This window comes from Hippocampus guttulatus, chromosome 19, assembly GCF_054856545.1.
Source record: "Hippocampus guttulatus isolate MCC_2025c chromosome 19, RoL_Hgut_1.0, whole genome shotgun sequence".
NCBI classification, from domain to species: Eukaryota; Metazoa; Chordata; class Actinopteri; order Syngnathiformes; family Syngnathidae; genus Hippocampus; species Hippocampus guttulatus.
This window is the reverse complement of record NC_141279.1, coordinates 1949776-1965700: the sequence shown is the minus strand read 5'-3', so window position 1 is coordinate 1965700 and position 15925 is coordinate 1949776. Positions and strand designations below refer to the sequence as shown.

At 40.5% G+C, this 15925-nt stretch overlaps 1 protein-coding gene across 2 annotated transcripts in view; it reads right to left on the bottom strand.

The window, feature by feature from the left end:
* Nucleotides 1–15925, bottom strand: part of ryr2a (ryanodine receptor 2a (cardiac)) — an 80762-nt gene that overhangs the window by 41630 nt on the left and 23207 nt on the right. For both annotated transcript variants that reach the window (XM_086139137.1, XM_086139136.1), the window contains exons 25-47: nt 15343–15490; nt 15151–15251; nt 14332–14436; nt 13545–13719; nt 12380–12588; nt 11818–11994; nt 11585–11724; nt 10863–10977; nt 10098–10258; nt 8704–8860; nt 8515–8601; nt 7769–7900; nt 7598–7692; nt 7318–7493; nt 6462–7096; nt 5550–5750; nt 4585–4690; nt 3886–4029; nt 3259–3386; nt 2334–2479; nt 2036–2147; nt 1306–1438; nt 141–244 (exon numbers count right to left, since the gene is read on the bottom strand). In XM_086139137.1, the coding sequence (XP_085995263.1) occupies nt 141–244; nt 1306–1438; nt 2036–2147; nt 2334–2479; nt 3259–3386; nt 3886–4029; nt 4585–4690; nt 5550–5750; nt 6462–7096; nt 7318–7493; nt 7598–7692; nt 7769–7900; nt 8515–8601; nt 8704–8860; nt 10098–10258; nt 10863–10977; nt 11585–11724; nt 11818–11994; nt 12380–12588; nt 13545–13719; nt 14332–14436; nt 15151–15251; nt 15343–15490 (3687 nt within the window). The remainder of the gene's footprint in view (nt 1–140; nt 245–1305; nt 1439–2035; nt 2148–2333; nt 2480–3258; nt 3387–3885; nt 4030–4584; nt 4691–5549; nt 5751–6461; nt 7097–7317; nt 7494–7597; nt 7693–7768; nt 7901–8514; nt 8602–8703; nt 8861–10097; nt 10259–10862; nt 10978–11584; nt 11725–11817; nt 11995–12379; nt 12589–13544; nt 13720–14331; nt 14437–15150; nt 15252–15342; nt 15491–15925) is intronic.

Below are 15925 nucleotides of genomic sequence, written 5' to 3'. Positions count from 1 at the left end.
TTTTAGGATGCAAATGCTGGTTCCAAAGCCTCAGCATACAGTATATGCAGAACAAGAGCTAAGCGAGGTGAACCTTTTTCTGGCAAATCCGCAAGTGTGACCGTACACATGTTCCGAATGATACATATGATGAGCTTCACCTTCTCCAAATCTGGCTCTCTCAAAGCAAGGGCCAATTCATTGTTATCCATCACTGACGCAGCAGCCACATCAAGAGGGGTGGCTCCTCGCATCGATGGAGACGCTGAGGAGAACACAAGACAGTACAAATATCAAGGACACAACCATTTACTCTATTTCCTGAAAATACTACCCCTGTGTATTTCTCCACTCTGTAGCACTTTTTTAGCGGCACTTACAGCAAGTACTTTTTATAATTTAGTACTTTGTATGACTACAAGCTATCCTCAAAGTGCAGTACAAGTACTGTATAAATCAGCATGTGTCCCCCACCATCACCCCCTCCCTCATACATTCCCTTGTTTCACCGTCTTCATTGTTTATGTCTTGTGACCTGTTGTAACTGTCATATGCTTGTGCAGGAGTTTTTTGCCTCACTCAAATTATCCTCAAATGAGGGTTGTTCGAGCGTGGGGGGGTTTTTTTCTCCCCCTCTCCCTCCCTTGTTTCTTTCTGACTTTCGGGTTGAATGAACGCTGGCGCGTTTTGGCTGCCGCTGCTCAACCCGTATTGTTTTGTGTTTTTTGTTATTGTAAAGTGTCCTTGGGTGTCTTGAAAGTCTCTTATAAATAAAATCTATTATTATTATTATTATCCATCCATCCATTTTCCGAACCGCTTGATCCTCACTAGGGTCGCGGGGGGTGCTGGAGCCTATCCCAGCCGTCTCGGGCAGTAGGCGGGGGACACCCTGAATCAGTTGCCAGCCAATCGCAGGGCACACAGAGACGAACAACCATCCACGCCCACACTCACACCTAGGGACAATTTAGAGCATCCAATCAGCCTGCCATGCATGTTTTTGGAATGTGGGAGGAAACCGGAGCACCCGGAGAAAACCCACGCAGGCCCGGGGAGAACATGCAAACTCCACACAGGGAGGCCGGAGCTGGAATCGAACCCGGTACCTCTGCACTGTGAAGCCGACGTGCTAACCACTGGACCACCGGGCCGCCCTATTATTATTATTATTATTATTATTATTATTATTATTACACCAACTCGTCAGTAGCACTTTTTGTTTGAAAATTGTTGGAAAAAAGAGTTACTCTCTGTGCCTGCCTTGGAGTTTGATCAGTTGCATATTATTAAAGGCTGTGCAGCTCTACTCGGACAGTAACTCACCAAGGCCAACACTGCTGTTTTCCAGCAGGTAGCTGAGATGGTCAAACATGGCTTTCTGGTTTTGACGGCTGATTCGACAGAAGTAACAAAGAAAACGACAGCAGTTGGCCACCATTTTAGGAAAGGTGATTTCCTGCAAAACAAAACGTAAAGATAAGATATTGGCTATTGTAACAAGAGGAAAGACCGAAAATGCCAAAGTGAAAACAAAACTTTCTTTTTGGATTGAGTGATGAGTGCAGTCGAATTATTTAAAAAATATACATTTGTAAAACAATGGGATAAACTCTGTCAATGTTCAGAACTATGTTTCCATTTGTGGCATTGAGCAGATTAGTATTGCCCACAGAGGTCATCAAAGCATGGATGCAGATCAACTTCCCAGTGCGGATGTCATGTTGGTCTTTTTTTAGGGTAAGATTGAATCATTAGTGCCTCTGCTGGTTGAAACGAAATAGTGAACTCCACTTTACCTTCATTGCTTCAAATTGGAAATAATAATTTCCCCACAGTCTAAAGAATTCCTAATGTCGAGCGAATCGATTCTTTTTTCAAAACACTGCTGAACAAACATCGGTCTTATATAAACAATCAAATTTTACATGACTTCATGTTAAAGTTAAGGCCGTGTTTGGGAAGTTATTTTCATGCGAGACGAGAATTAAAAAAAATAAAAATAAAAATGAATGCACTTGGCAGATCTTTAATATTTCAGGCAGCCCTTGCATACCTTAGAAACGCCACTGAGTACGTTCACCATGACCTCCATGACCGTCTCATGCATTCCCAGAGCTCTCATCAAGTTAGGATGCTGGTAGAAGACTTTATTGTTCATAATATCACTGCAGAAGAAAATAAAACACGTTACTTGACGTTTTTATCCAAATACGAACACTTGCTTGATTTAAAAAAAAAAAAAAGGCCACCAATGGAATAGGTTTCTGCACCAAGTTTAAAGTTGTCTACGGAAAAGATTGTTTTGTGGATCCAATGTTAATTGTAGGAACAGAAGAGTAAATGTTTTTCACCCCAGTCCCCTTATCATCAGCTTCTCCTCCTCTCTTCCCATTCGTACGCTCAGCAACAATCTTATCTGTCCAAGAGCAGCAAGCAGGTTGATGGTGTCCTCGATTGATACCGAGTTTATTGTGTAAGTCTTGGGGAGGGCCCGAACCTAGATGGAGAAGACACAGACACACTTTAACAACGAGCGATACTATTTTCATGGACGTAAATGTCATCATTTAATCTTTTTAGACTGCACTGTGTTCCTAATTACAACGCATGCGGGATTCAAGTGAAATAAACATTTGAAATGGAATTGAAGGGTTTATTTATTTAGTATGTGTATCCTCTATTTACGATTGCCGGGACAATTTTCAATCGGGTTAGATGATTTGTTCCCCATCAAAGCCGAATTAGCGTAATTCCGGAATTAGCTTTTTCCACATGAATGAGAGTCAGTTTTCTTTCAAGGTAAAGAAATACCTTTTTTTTTTTGAAGAGCTTGAAATAATCCAATGCTTTGCAAAGGTGGTGGGGGGGGGGGGGGGGGAGCACTGTACATTTAAGAAAACTTAACTGATATCAGTCTACTGTAGAAAATAATTAATGACTCAGAGAGCACACTGGTTTATTTCAATAATGATATAAAGGAAAGGTTCAATTTGGCGAGGATTATAATAGAGTGCTAAAAGAACTGCTCTTAAAAGTAGCAAAGCGTTCATTTCAATGCAGAATCGTCCAGCTCAGCCTTTCTATCTTTTAGAAGCTCCAGAATTGTATCTCTGAATGCGCCTTATGTAATCATTTTTGTTGGCATTTCAACATTTTTACACAGATGGGAAGGTTCTCCCTGCCACCTATCATTTTGCCTGCAATAAGCTTTACTTGTTGTTGACAATTTAGGAAGGTGGAAATTTAAAAAAAAAAAAAAAAAAAACAGGATGGAACCTGTCCTCCAATGCCATCATACTGTCGGTGCAACAGGACAAACATGGCTCTGACAAGCTCTGGATCCTCGATAACCGACTCCTGAGCCCAGCGAACCATCGTCTCTGAAATCAATTGCTGTAATGTACCTGATGAGACAAATTGAGAGAAATGGATTCTATCTTACAAGGAGATTCCCGACAATAATTCTTTATTTCCGGTCAATCAGATAAATTATCCAATAAACTAACAATCTTGAGCTTTGTGGAAACATTCATTTTACACATTGTTAAGGTTGAGAGGGACATGAATAATTTATGATTCACGGAGTAATGTGAGCATCTCAAAGAAAGAACGTCACCCTTTGCATTGCCCATTCAGCGTCAGTATCGTGAATTGGGAATGAAGCCAGAGGGCGGCCATCTTACATTGCCACTGTTACTGACAACTTATGTTTCAATTTCATGAAAACGCCACAGACAGTGGAACTTACTAAATAAACATAGGTCCTTTTTACCAAGATAGCCACAAGATGGCACCAAAGCAAAGAGCAAAAAAAAAAAAATCACGAAAAAAGGAGTTGTCCCCTCCTCACTGCTTAGCTTCATATTCACGACTGGTGCCGATTTTAGGATACAGGTAACTTACTGCATTGTCTATCTGCATTTTCCTTTGGCGGGTTGACAATCTTGTTCTTCAGAGAAGACACTTTTTCCACCAACGACATCAGTCGACCTCGAATAGTGAAATGACTGTTTCCATCGAAAGAGCCATCTTCTGTTAACTCTATACCTGAGGCAAAAGAGACATTAAACTCAGTAATCGTTGTACAGACTGGTAGATATGTCTACTTTACAATTCCACAATGATGTTTAGAGCATCACAACTACTCATGAATTATTTTTGCTTTGAGGAAGCAGCAGAGCCAACAAATACCCACTAGACGAAACGCTTTGTTGTGGTAGGCCTAGAACAGGGGTGACAAACTCACGTCGACGCTGTTTTGTTTCTCATTAATTCTGTACAGGAGCTATCTATTGTCAGTGAATATACATAACTGCAAAGCACTCCTTCCTCCTGTGATTTAAATTTTTTTTTTTTTTAATTACAGGACTGAAAACATATCAATTAGATTCGGAGGATTAGTTGACAGACACGATTTTCATCATAGTGTCAACACGAAAATATACATATATCATGCAATTCTCCGATTAACTACATACTTAATTAATACAGTGAATAATCTTATATAATACAAATTATTGTTATGCGCTCTGGTGATCCTGATTAAAGAGCTTTGACGCTCCAAATTTTGGGTAGACTTTTTGTACGTTGAAATAAATTTACCACAGTGTTTCATGAGGTCCTCATGGAAGTCGAGCAACTGTTCTCGGATATATTCGGGACAGGGGCACTCCTGCATGTCCTTTTTAAAGTTCAGCAGCATGTTAATCTGCAGGAAAGATAGTTTCAAGATCAATCCGGTTTTAATTGCATGGCCAAATAAGGTGTGAGTGTTGCTTAACTTGGACCAGAAAAATACATTTAGCATAAGGATGCAACTTCAGATATAAACACCAATACAAGAGTGTCAAGATGACTGAGGATCATAAAGTACTGATGAGATAACTGATGAGAAGATGAGAGTTTTTGAGAAATTTCACAAACAATTTGGACAGGCCTCTGCTGACAAGCTGCAAAGACGTTTAAGGCAATGAGGACATAGGATGTATCAACCTGATACAGAAGAAATATTTCTATGGTTAAACCAAACCCTGCTGTCATTGTCACTCGCTTCACCACTGAAACGCTGCAGATTTTTTTTTAAAACTAGTTCTGAGTTAATGATGCTATTTGTGACGACGCCACTGCACATGAGTGAAGGCGCTACTATATTTTTACTCCCGTTTAACATCGGAGGGTTCAAATTAAAGGTGCTCTGAATTGATCCAAATGCAACACACCACAAAATAAAAGATGAAATGTTGATCTCTTGTCCCGTGTTGTTTTTTTCATGCCAACTGCATTATGTTTTCAGTCAACAGCAAACATAAAGAAACACCTTCACTGCTGTAATAAGACGTTTCACCTCTCATATCGAGACTTCACGCAACAAGTCTGAACCAGTCCTAACCAAACCTTGTTGCATCCCTTCTGGGATGAGAGGCAAAACGTCTTCGATGATGAACAGCGCAATGCGTCTGCGATCGAAAGAAAATACCTGGATGAATGAGAATATGCACAAGTACCGTTCTAATACTTTTGGAGGGCGGTGTCGCTCTTCAAGCAACGTCTTTCTCTTAGTTGCTTACCTGTTCCTGAGGTGGAGATCGGAACTCTTTGGTCTTCTTGGCGGTGAGGGCAGCAGACATGTTCAAGGCGAGCATGACTTCGTTGTAGCGAAAGCGTTGGTTTTCTTGCAGACAGGCTACGAAATCATCAGAGAAGGCAACCACTGCTTCGATACGATGCCGCACCTGGCAGTCGCACAGATACTGAAGAACACGGCACATCTACGATACACAAAAGTGCATTTTTTTTCTGTGCGGCCACTTCAGAAGAGCTCACATGTGGACGATTGTATAATGTAATATACCGTATTTTCCACACTAAAAGGCACACTGGATTATGAGACGCACCTTCAATGAATGGCCTATTTTGTCTACGCTCCTTCCGTTCGACTCGAAGGCGTTCATGACCGCTTCCGAAAAACGTAAATTAACGATTACTTCAATGAAACTACGTAAATTAAAAATAATACATCAAAACAGAAAATCAAGCGAGGAAATCACAAAATAAATTCTATAGCCCCCCCCCCCCCCCCTTGGCATTTCCTTGAGCGTAGTTCCAACGGAACGATCATATGTCAGTCAAATGTAGGAGACTGGACTGTCTCAGAAGTGTTTGTTATTTATTTCTTTGTTGTGTATTCACAAACGAGGAAATCACTAAATAAATTCTGAAAACCAACACCAGAGCTCTCCTTTTTTCGGAGCTGCAACAAAAACTTATTTAATAAAGCAGCGACACAGTTCACTGAACTAACAGCAAGTTAATACATTGTAAGCATGTCTCCAGCAAGGAGCCATTTTGGGGTCGACATATTACCGTAATGACCACCGGATTTTAAGGCGCATTGTAAGCTTTTAGGAAAATGGAAGACTTTTCGTTGTGCCTTATGGTGTGGAAAAAAGAACAATTCGTTTCAGTGAAATTGGGTTTACCTGAAGTTTTACCGGCTCAGGTAGTTTCATCTGCAACAAGCCCTCCTTTGGGATGCTTTGCCCTTCATCCTCCGTCTCCTTTCCCAACTTCCTATGCATTTCCTCTTGCACCTCACATTTCTCAGAGAACACAGACGGCTCAATCAGTCGCAGTATATTCTTCAGATCTCCATTTTGGAAAACGCCCATGATGAGCATGGTGTAAAAAAGCTTTATGAGCGGAACAAAGAGAAATTCAGTGCTGCCCCCAATGGGATCCCTGACATGCATGTTGCCCTCAGATACTGCCTCGGTCAACATCTCAACCGTTTTGGTTTTTAGAATGTCCAAGGGGAATTCAGGACTGTACTGGCAAGAATCGATTGCTCCTGAGCCATTGTTGGAATTCCTAGGTGGTGATGTTCCGGAACCCCAGACAAAACTTGGGGATGAAAATTGCATTCTTGGTCTCAGGGAAGTGCTGAGCCCAATGCCGGGCACGCCATGTTTTTTTTCCTCATTGGGAAAAAGGGTTATACTCTTGGTTTCGCCAGTCATCGGAACAATGTACTCATTGTTCATCATGAGTCGAGCGGTTGCGTAGTTGCTCAGGTGGATGTCAATCAAGAGGTCATAGTACCCTGCGCGAAGCAAACCTGAAATGAAAACATACAGAAAAATATTAACTTCACTCTTAACAGTTAGAGCATAACACTTCAATTTGCCAACTATTTTGAGCATCCATCCATTGATTTTCCAAACTGCTGATCCTGGTAAGCAGAGGTCTCAAACCTAAGACCCGGGGGCCATTTACAGCCCGCGGGATGGTATTTGACGGCCCGATATTTGACATAAAAATCAAATATTAGCGACTCACCTGGCATATATCTATTCTCTATAGCATGCAGAAGCTGGGCCTCATCCACGTGAGAACAAAGGGAGTGAGCAACCCGGTTGTTTCCCAATGCACAGATTGCAGAATACAATCTGAGGGTATGGTAATGAAACTTTAATAAGTCTCTCCTTTCTGTCAATTCCAAGACATCCAGTGACCTGAATGACACACAAAGGCTTGAATGAGAACTGAAAGAGCACGGGACTGTATCAAAGTATCGATGAGAAAGGGAGGCGGCTAGCAGTGGGCGTGTGCATTCAACCTGTTCTCTTCAGGGATGTGCAGAGACAAAAACTGCAATGGTTCATTGCATTGAACTTGCCAGCCATGTCGGTCATTCACTCGGGATACTGAAACCTGTGGAGATAACTGTTAGTATGTATGCGAGTATTGCGTACAATATAAACAGATATAGAGTAACAACAAGCATAACCTTGGAGTAGTGATTGGGAACACGGCTCCATAACACAGGAGTGAGAAACTGGACATGCAGCCGGGGAGGACATTGGGGGACTGAATTCTTCCTCTCGCTCAAAAATAAACCAGCTGACAGAGGCATCACATTCTAACAGGGAGAAGGGAAACATCATATCAAAATCAAGTGTTGCAGACAACAAAGTCTTTTCGAGTTTCATTCCATATTGCTGTTACGTAACCTGTAATTTATCGAAGGCGATTAAGAACAGATTAACATTCGCAATGCCGACCTGGCTGCAGACAGCAGAGTCGAGCAAAGCAAAAATAAAATAACAGCAAATCCAAATACATCCAAAAAAAAATACAACGGGGTATTGTTACATCTTTACATAATGCATTACATTACATCATAGCGTTGTGAATTTAAAAAATTAAACATAAATAAATAGAAATAAAAAGCAGTAGCGGTTTTTGGCAGAATGGCTTCGTCTCCCAACAAATGAATCAACTATTTGCCATGCCTTTTTTTGAAAGTGCGTGTCTCCTGGTGAAAATGCACAGGATGCATTTTAGAGAAGTAAATGGCTCACACTTTTTTTTTTTTTTTGCCTTCGTCACATAATGTGGGAGGAGCACAGCCTCAAAAGTCGAAAAATCATTTGAAGGAATCTCCTTGAAAACGGGGTGTGAAAGCATGCTGAATGTTGCTCGGAGCTTCATGACTTTTGTGTTCGCTATACCAGAAGTGTGTAGTCATCTCACCTTAATCTGCCCCAGTTCAAACTGGAAGACATTGGGGCTGGTAGCCTTGGCAAAGACGGCGGGAAAGAGTTTAGTACTGGGCTCCACCTGAGATAGAACACTTTCATTAATCTGATAGCCCAATTCAAAAATAAAATGAATCAGCATGAATGACACACTCCTGCTTGTATCACTCTCTGAGATACATACCTGGTAGTATGTGCTGAGCTCTTTGCCATTCGCGGTAAAGGACAGCAGTCCGTTTGCTGTGTCAACCAAGCACCCAATCTCTAAACCATTGTTACTTCTTCCGTCTGGGCTGCTGCTCTCTCCAGCCCACACCATATAGCAGTTACTGCGCTTTATACTGGAAGATGGACAGCATTTGAACATGACAGTGAGATTTGCATCGATCATATACATCTGCGGTCATTGGTCAACTTACACGCATGCAACATGCGCATTTATGGCACAATAATTTGGAGATTTCGTTTTAATCTCTCTCTCTCTCTCTCTCTGTCTGAGTTTTAAACAGTTGTATCGATGGAAAAACGTGATGAAAAGATGTGTGAACAGCTGAAAGACATTTGCACTCTTGAACCTTGACGAAAAATCAACATTCGCCATGCTCACAGACCCTCGCAAACGTTTGCCGCTCAGTGGGATCGGGGTTTTAGTCCCGTTGAAGGAAGATGACTGAAAAATCAAATATCAAACCCATTAAAGCACAGGTGTCAAACTCAAGACCCCGGGGCCAGATCTGGCCCGCCACATCATTTCATGTGGCCCGCGAAAGCAAATCAAAGAAGTCAACTTTCATGATGCTTGCTAAAACCTGTACCAAAATTTCAAATTCTCATTTCGAATGAAGAAGAGTGATACTGTAAACATTTTCTTGTGACCAAACCACTCATTTCCGTCACTTAAACAACAGGTGAATAAACCATTATTCTTGACTTCTTTATATGGTTTCAGTCATAACGGCACTCCAAAGGAAATGGTAAGTCAAATGTGGCCCACAACAAAAATGAAAGATCGCTTTAGTACATTTTTCATCATTTATCAGAATTGAAATTGTCAAAACTACATGTTCACTCTTCACATCATTGTTTCATTTGTGTACATCAAAAACCAGAGTTTCTCATTTCTCTGACCAAGTTGTGAATGCTCATATTTTTTTTTCTTTGTGTCATACAGTGCTGCCTTTTCCTTTCTCTCTTGCGAGATAGTCCGTCCACAAATTACAGTGCAAACGGTAAAACCGTAAATGTGAATCCTGTCCACTCTTGCAATCAAATCAGTCTTCCACATACCCAAACTTACAATTTAGAATAATGATCTTAAAAACTTTTAGTTTCAGTTTACACCAGAACATACCTCCAGAGTACTCTATTATACTGACATGAAAAAGCAATTTGACTGTCTTATCCATCCAGACACAATGGCACACTTGTCAAGAATTGTTTTTCTAATGGCAGTGACATGTTCAATGACAGACATTTACTTTTGCTTACATTCCAATTTCGCCGTCTTCTTAAATGTTGTTATACCTACAGTATGTGATGCTCAAACACAAAAGAAAGAGAGAATATAGCTTCACTCACCTCTCATGAACTTTGCCTTTGTCATCTCCCAAAGTCACTGTTACAGTTTGGACCGTGTCCAACCCAAAGCCCGGTTCATACTGATGAAAGTCAGAGGTGACCCAGCCCACCCACACACTGCTGGGCTCCTGGCCAGGGAAGATCCGGACCGAGTACGAGTGCTATATGGAAGAGAGAAAAGCAGAATTACAATTGCCTTTGTTTATTTTTGTTACTGTACATATACAAGTTTACTTAAAGCACAGTTAGAACAGGGGTTAGATTGGAAAAACTCCAGTTTGGTTGTTTGTTTCACATTGGAACTATGCATACTGTACAGAAGATTTAGGATTTCATGAAGCAAGACTGAAATCTAAAACCAGTAAAAGCGTGCCGGTTCAAAGACTTCATAAGCCCAGCACGCATGATGTCACTCAGGTTTGCTGCAAGCTGAGTTTGAAAGCAAACAAGCAAGTGCAGCTTTCAAACAGCCAACATTTCTTCTGCTGGTGAGTAAAATGCACACAGGCTGATTCAATCTATCTTTCCCATTCTCGCTCCTCGAAGCCCTAGCAATGACAGTACAACGTCACTAACATTCGTCACTCAACAAAAACAGAGCAGACAAAAATGCTGCCCGTTAAGGTGTAAAAACAGCTAGCGCCCTCCTGGCAGTTCGGTGGTAATATTCGAAAGGCACTGACATTCTCTGCTCTCGATCGCAGCAAGCACCGCGTGAAGCCAACAGAGCGAGCGAGAGAGAGAGAAATATTTATGTGGTCTTACAGTAGATGCTTGCATGAGTAATTCATATTCATTCCTGTCTTCAACCATCAGATCCTCAGATAGACAAGCAGGGGTGGGAATGGAGTTGTCTGGTTTATTCTTCTTCAACAAAAACCTGGTATATTAAAAAAAAAAAAAAAAGTTGTCAACATTGAATACTGCAGTGAAACTCCTCTACAACGAAACCTACATGGGCGAAAATACCCCCTAATGTGAAAAGATTTGAAAGCCATTCCCACTTTTCTGCTCCCCCAAGGACGAAAAATCGCCCTGTTCCGTTATACGAAATCTTTTTCTCTGCTCTTGCCTCGCGGCGAGATTCACTACAACGAAAACAAGCCTTCCGCAAAAGTGTAATCCAACAGCGAAGTTGAAGATGGGAAGCAAAAGAGCATAAATGACTTTTTAAAACCAACAGACAAAGTGGAGTGATTAATACCAAACAATTGTATGTTAATGTTCAACAATATCAAATCAGTGTAAACTCATAATTTGCACTATGTACAGTATTGGAATAAAAAGAAAGAGTACACATGTACGTTTTGTGTGTGTGTGTGTGTGTGTTTACATCTGAGATAAAATTTGCTAGAGTGGAAACCCCCTGTTGTGAAAAATTTCTTGCTGCAAACATCATTTCGTTGTAAAGGAGTTTCACTGTATACACTTCGACATTTGGAAAAAAATATATATAAAATAAATAAACTAAGTTGACAACTTGTTACCTTTGTTTGAGCTTGGAGGTTTTCTCTTGGTTGTAATCTTTGTGGTTGTTGAATTCACCTCTGTCTGGACCACTTGGACCATTGTGGCCGTGCGCTGTTTTCACAAGCACCTCAAAGTCCGTTTCAAAGTCTTCTAGATCCTAGACACAAGCACTTAATATGCGACACATATTCTCAAGCAATGGAAAAAACATTTGTGAGAATCTTTTTTTTTTTTTTTTGAATGATCTTACTGTCTTGAGTGACACGAGACTGCTGTTAGGAGGAGGCCTGGAGAAGGATTCAGCACATTCAATGGGCATGCTCAGTCTGTAGAAAGTAATGTCTGTGTTGCTGTTCTGTGAACTAAATGACTTTTGTGTGACCTTCAGACAAGGACAAGAATCCACTGTCCCATCTATTCTTGTCACCTTAAAGAGAGAAGAATATTTATATTTTAGTTACCACTTGATTTTTTTTGTTTGTTTTTGGGCTATGTTATCTTTTTGCTTTGTCATTCTGGCACTGAAAGAAAAAGTCTAAACTGAGACAAATTTAAGAGTTACCTGGTGTCTTAACATTTCAATAAAACAATAAATATTGTTTTAAGTGTTTTAACAATTCTTGACCCTTGGAAGATTTTGAAAAGGTAGTTCTGTAATCTGAGTGAGCCATGGCTCACCCCGCCTCATATACTGGTTGTGCCAGTGGTGAGTCAGGATTTCAGTGCAACTCAACCTATTAAGTGAGATATACCTGCATGACTTTAAAAAAAAAAAAAAAAATTAAGAATTTAAAAAAGAGAACTCCCTTTACCTCTATATGTTGGTGGTCTGGGGGTACTGGCACAAATTGTGGCAGCCTTTTACTAAGCCATATTGTGACATCACGGTTCATGTTGACAGCAAAGGGTTCGTAGCCTTCCTGCAGACCACATATGGTGAAGTATTCCAGGGTGCTGACATGTTTACCAAAGTTAATCCGCCCAGCCTGGCTCACACCCAAACTGCACACGGGGATGAAACCTTCGGAGAGAAATACATGTTTAGTTGTTAGTTGTATACATTTGGCATTATGTCCTAAGTCAAAAAAAACAAAAAAAAACCAGAAACCCTTTGGAAAACTAAATTCGAGCTTAGCCTTATACTTCCTAAGTTACTACAATGCACATTATCTAATTTTTGCACATGCCCTTTGTAGATGCTGCCCAAACAAATTTAAATGTCCAAAACCCAAGGAGATTGTTTTTTGGGGGTGTCTTCTCTCAATTTGTTTTTATGAAATGGACACTCGTTCTTTTCGGTCATCTGGCAACATCACAAATCTGGTTTGGTTTTTCATTGTTCTCTCTCAAATAGTTTTAGCTGTCCTTCATCTCAGCAGGCTAAAATAGGGCCGTTTGCATATTTACTGGCCCAAACCTGCTCTCACTACTTGGGAGTACATACTGTCACTTTTGCTGTCTTTGTTCTCCTTTTCTTCCTCTTCTCTCACGTGTGTTAAATGTATTACATTTATTGATTTATCTTCCATCCCCATCCACAATTTAGTGGTGTCTTAAGGACCAGTCTTGTTGCATGCCCTCTAATTGTCCTTACGACTCTGCCATTAATCTGCTCCCGGATTCCTCCTTGCCCTCTTTTTAACTTTACATCATTCTCAAACGGGAGCAAAGTGTGATGGAAGGGTACGTCTCATCTTCTCCCGCTGTAGGTCTCATAGTTTTATTTTCGTGCTCTCTCTCATAAAGACTTAGTTCATTCTCTCATGCTTCTTCAATCTCATCTTTGGGGTCCGATCAGTCGCTTATTTTTATTGTTGCTTTTTTTTCTCCTTTTTTTTTTGCACATTCACCTACATTCTGCGCCCGTCCTCAAGAATTGATATTTTAAATGAATTTGCTATTATTTTCAACTCATTGTGATACCCAAAATGTATATATTGGTCAAACGTATAACATATAACTGCAAAAACCACCAACCTTCACCAACGTCAAAGTCTTTGAAAGCCAGTTCTGAGCCGGAGTCATCAAGCAGTACTTCTCCATTAAGGGTGAACATCATGGTGTGTTCATTCAAGTCCACCATGCAGCCAACAACATCCCCTGCCTGCCAGGCGCGCCCAAAGTGCTCGTTGCCCTGGTGCCAGCGTTGTACCTGGAAATCATGGAGTCCAACAAAGCTAACAATGTGACTGAAACTGGAACTCCATGCACTCCAATCCATTTGACTGCTTATCCTTTGGACACTCGGAGGGACTAACCCAACAAGAAGGATCTACACGACCATGTTCAAATGCCATTTTTTACGAGTTCAACCAACATTAATGTGGCTCGCACTAATCACTTGAACCGATCACATTCAAATTTATGTAAATAAAACTACTGGGGAAAAAAAATCTGAGGGGAGGACCCAAAAGAGCATCACAAAAGAAGAATGATGGCAATGGGTCGCATAGGTTGTGCAGTTCTTGCAAGCCAAAAATTATTCACTTTAATCTATTTTACATATTTAACTTCCGACGTCTCTACATCATAAGTAAATAATAATAAGATTAATTTTCATTTGTTCATCCTATTCAGATGTATTTACCTGGAAATAAAAGCTTATATGGTATCTTTTGTCATAGTCTTACATTGATCTTCTGATGTCATACCCAAATGTTTTCTGTGTATTGCAAAAATACAGTGCTTTTTTTTTAAACACATACTTTTGAACAAGATTACACAGCATTTCAAACAAGAAAATTGCACAGCTAAATGTGGGTACCTTGAATCCATCAAAGACAAAGGCTTGTTCATCAGAACCCAATTCTAGATCTGGTAGACATCCCGGTCTCGCCCAGCCAACCCTCATCTCTCCTGCTGTCAATACCTGAGACAAATGCAGATGTGAAACAAAAAAAAGGGGAAGACAGTTATAGTAACTTATCCCTGATATTTTTGAGGATCCACGATATCATACAACAGATTTTACTTTCATAATACATCAAAATATATTTTTCTGTATAAACGGCCAATGGTTATAACGTTAAGCGTGATATTACCGTATTGGCCCGAATATAAGACGGTGTTTTTTGCATTGAAATAAGACTGAAAAAGTGGGGGTCGTCTGATATTCGGGGGGCCTTGACATTATACCCATTCACGACGCTAGATGGCGCCAAATATCATTGAAGCAAATGCTGAACTTGACTCCCCGGGCCAAAGCGAACCCCTGTCACGAAGAATAAAAATAAAAATAGCGGTAGCACGAAGAAGAAAAATAAAAAAATAGCGCTAAGAAAGAAAAGAGAAGAAAATAATAGTTTACATATTTAAATGATCAGATATTAAGATTTGAATGAGGCAAAATAATATGCTTTTTCTCTCAAATATATTGTTATAATCATTTGTTTCAGATGTGCTGTATTTTATTTTCTGTATAAAAATGAATTTGGTGTTCAAAAAGTCTTTTTTCAAACTTGAGCCTTGGAAAAGAAGGGGTCGTCTTATAATCAGGGCCGTCTTATCTTCGGGCCAATACGGTAATTCTGCACAATGCAGTACACTCAAGTCGGAGGCTCAGGTTGCCCTATTTCCCTCTTACCTCTAGCTCAAAGTACCACTTTCCTGCATTCACACAGTAGGATCTTTCAGCTCTGAAGATCCGGAACCTTTCAGCAGACGTATTGCTCTGATCAAAGTGAGCTATTTAAAGAAAGGGTGACAGACAGTCATTAAGCTACATCAAATTAAATGTTATAAATAGAGTCATGCACTAGGAGAGTATGTATAATACTGTGGTCCTGGTCAGGAGCTTCCAGGTTGTATCCATAACCAAGCAGAGTTCTGACGGCTTCTCTCAGACTGTCTTTGTTTGATTTCTTGGTCCTTTCATCCAAGAGACTATAGGGCACGAGACGAGGATTTCTGCGATTCTTAACATCCTGACAGCCAAATGGGAAAACAAGAACAGAGGACATGTTAAATCACAACACGGAGATGAGAACATTTTACTCCAGTCCTAAAGGCACGGTACTCGATGAAATAGTAATGTGTCGCAATGAATTTCTGATTCATTGGTCATAACTGTTTTTGAAACAGATGCCTTTTAGTGGTATAAAGGGCTATTAACCCTTTCAGGGACAGTGGTTACTACAGTGGACAGCTTATCCTGTTATTAGGTTAAAGGGTGCATGAAAGGTTTAATTATATTGGGTGTGTTTGCATGTCACAAAAAGGCAGTGGACGCGACAGCTCTCTTTCCTCCACTTGAAGTCCATTCTAAATCTCTGTTTTGTCGATTGCGTCAGCTCGATAGGACCCTCAGCCAGCAAACTGAGCAAACCAAAAACCTGGGATTTCTATTTTGTGAGTGGTGT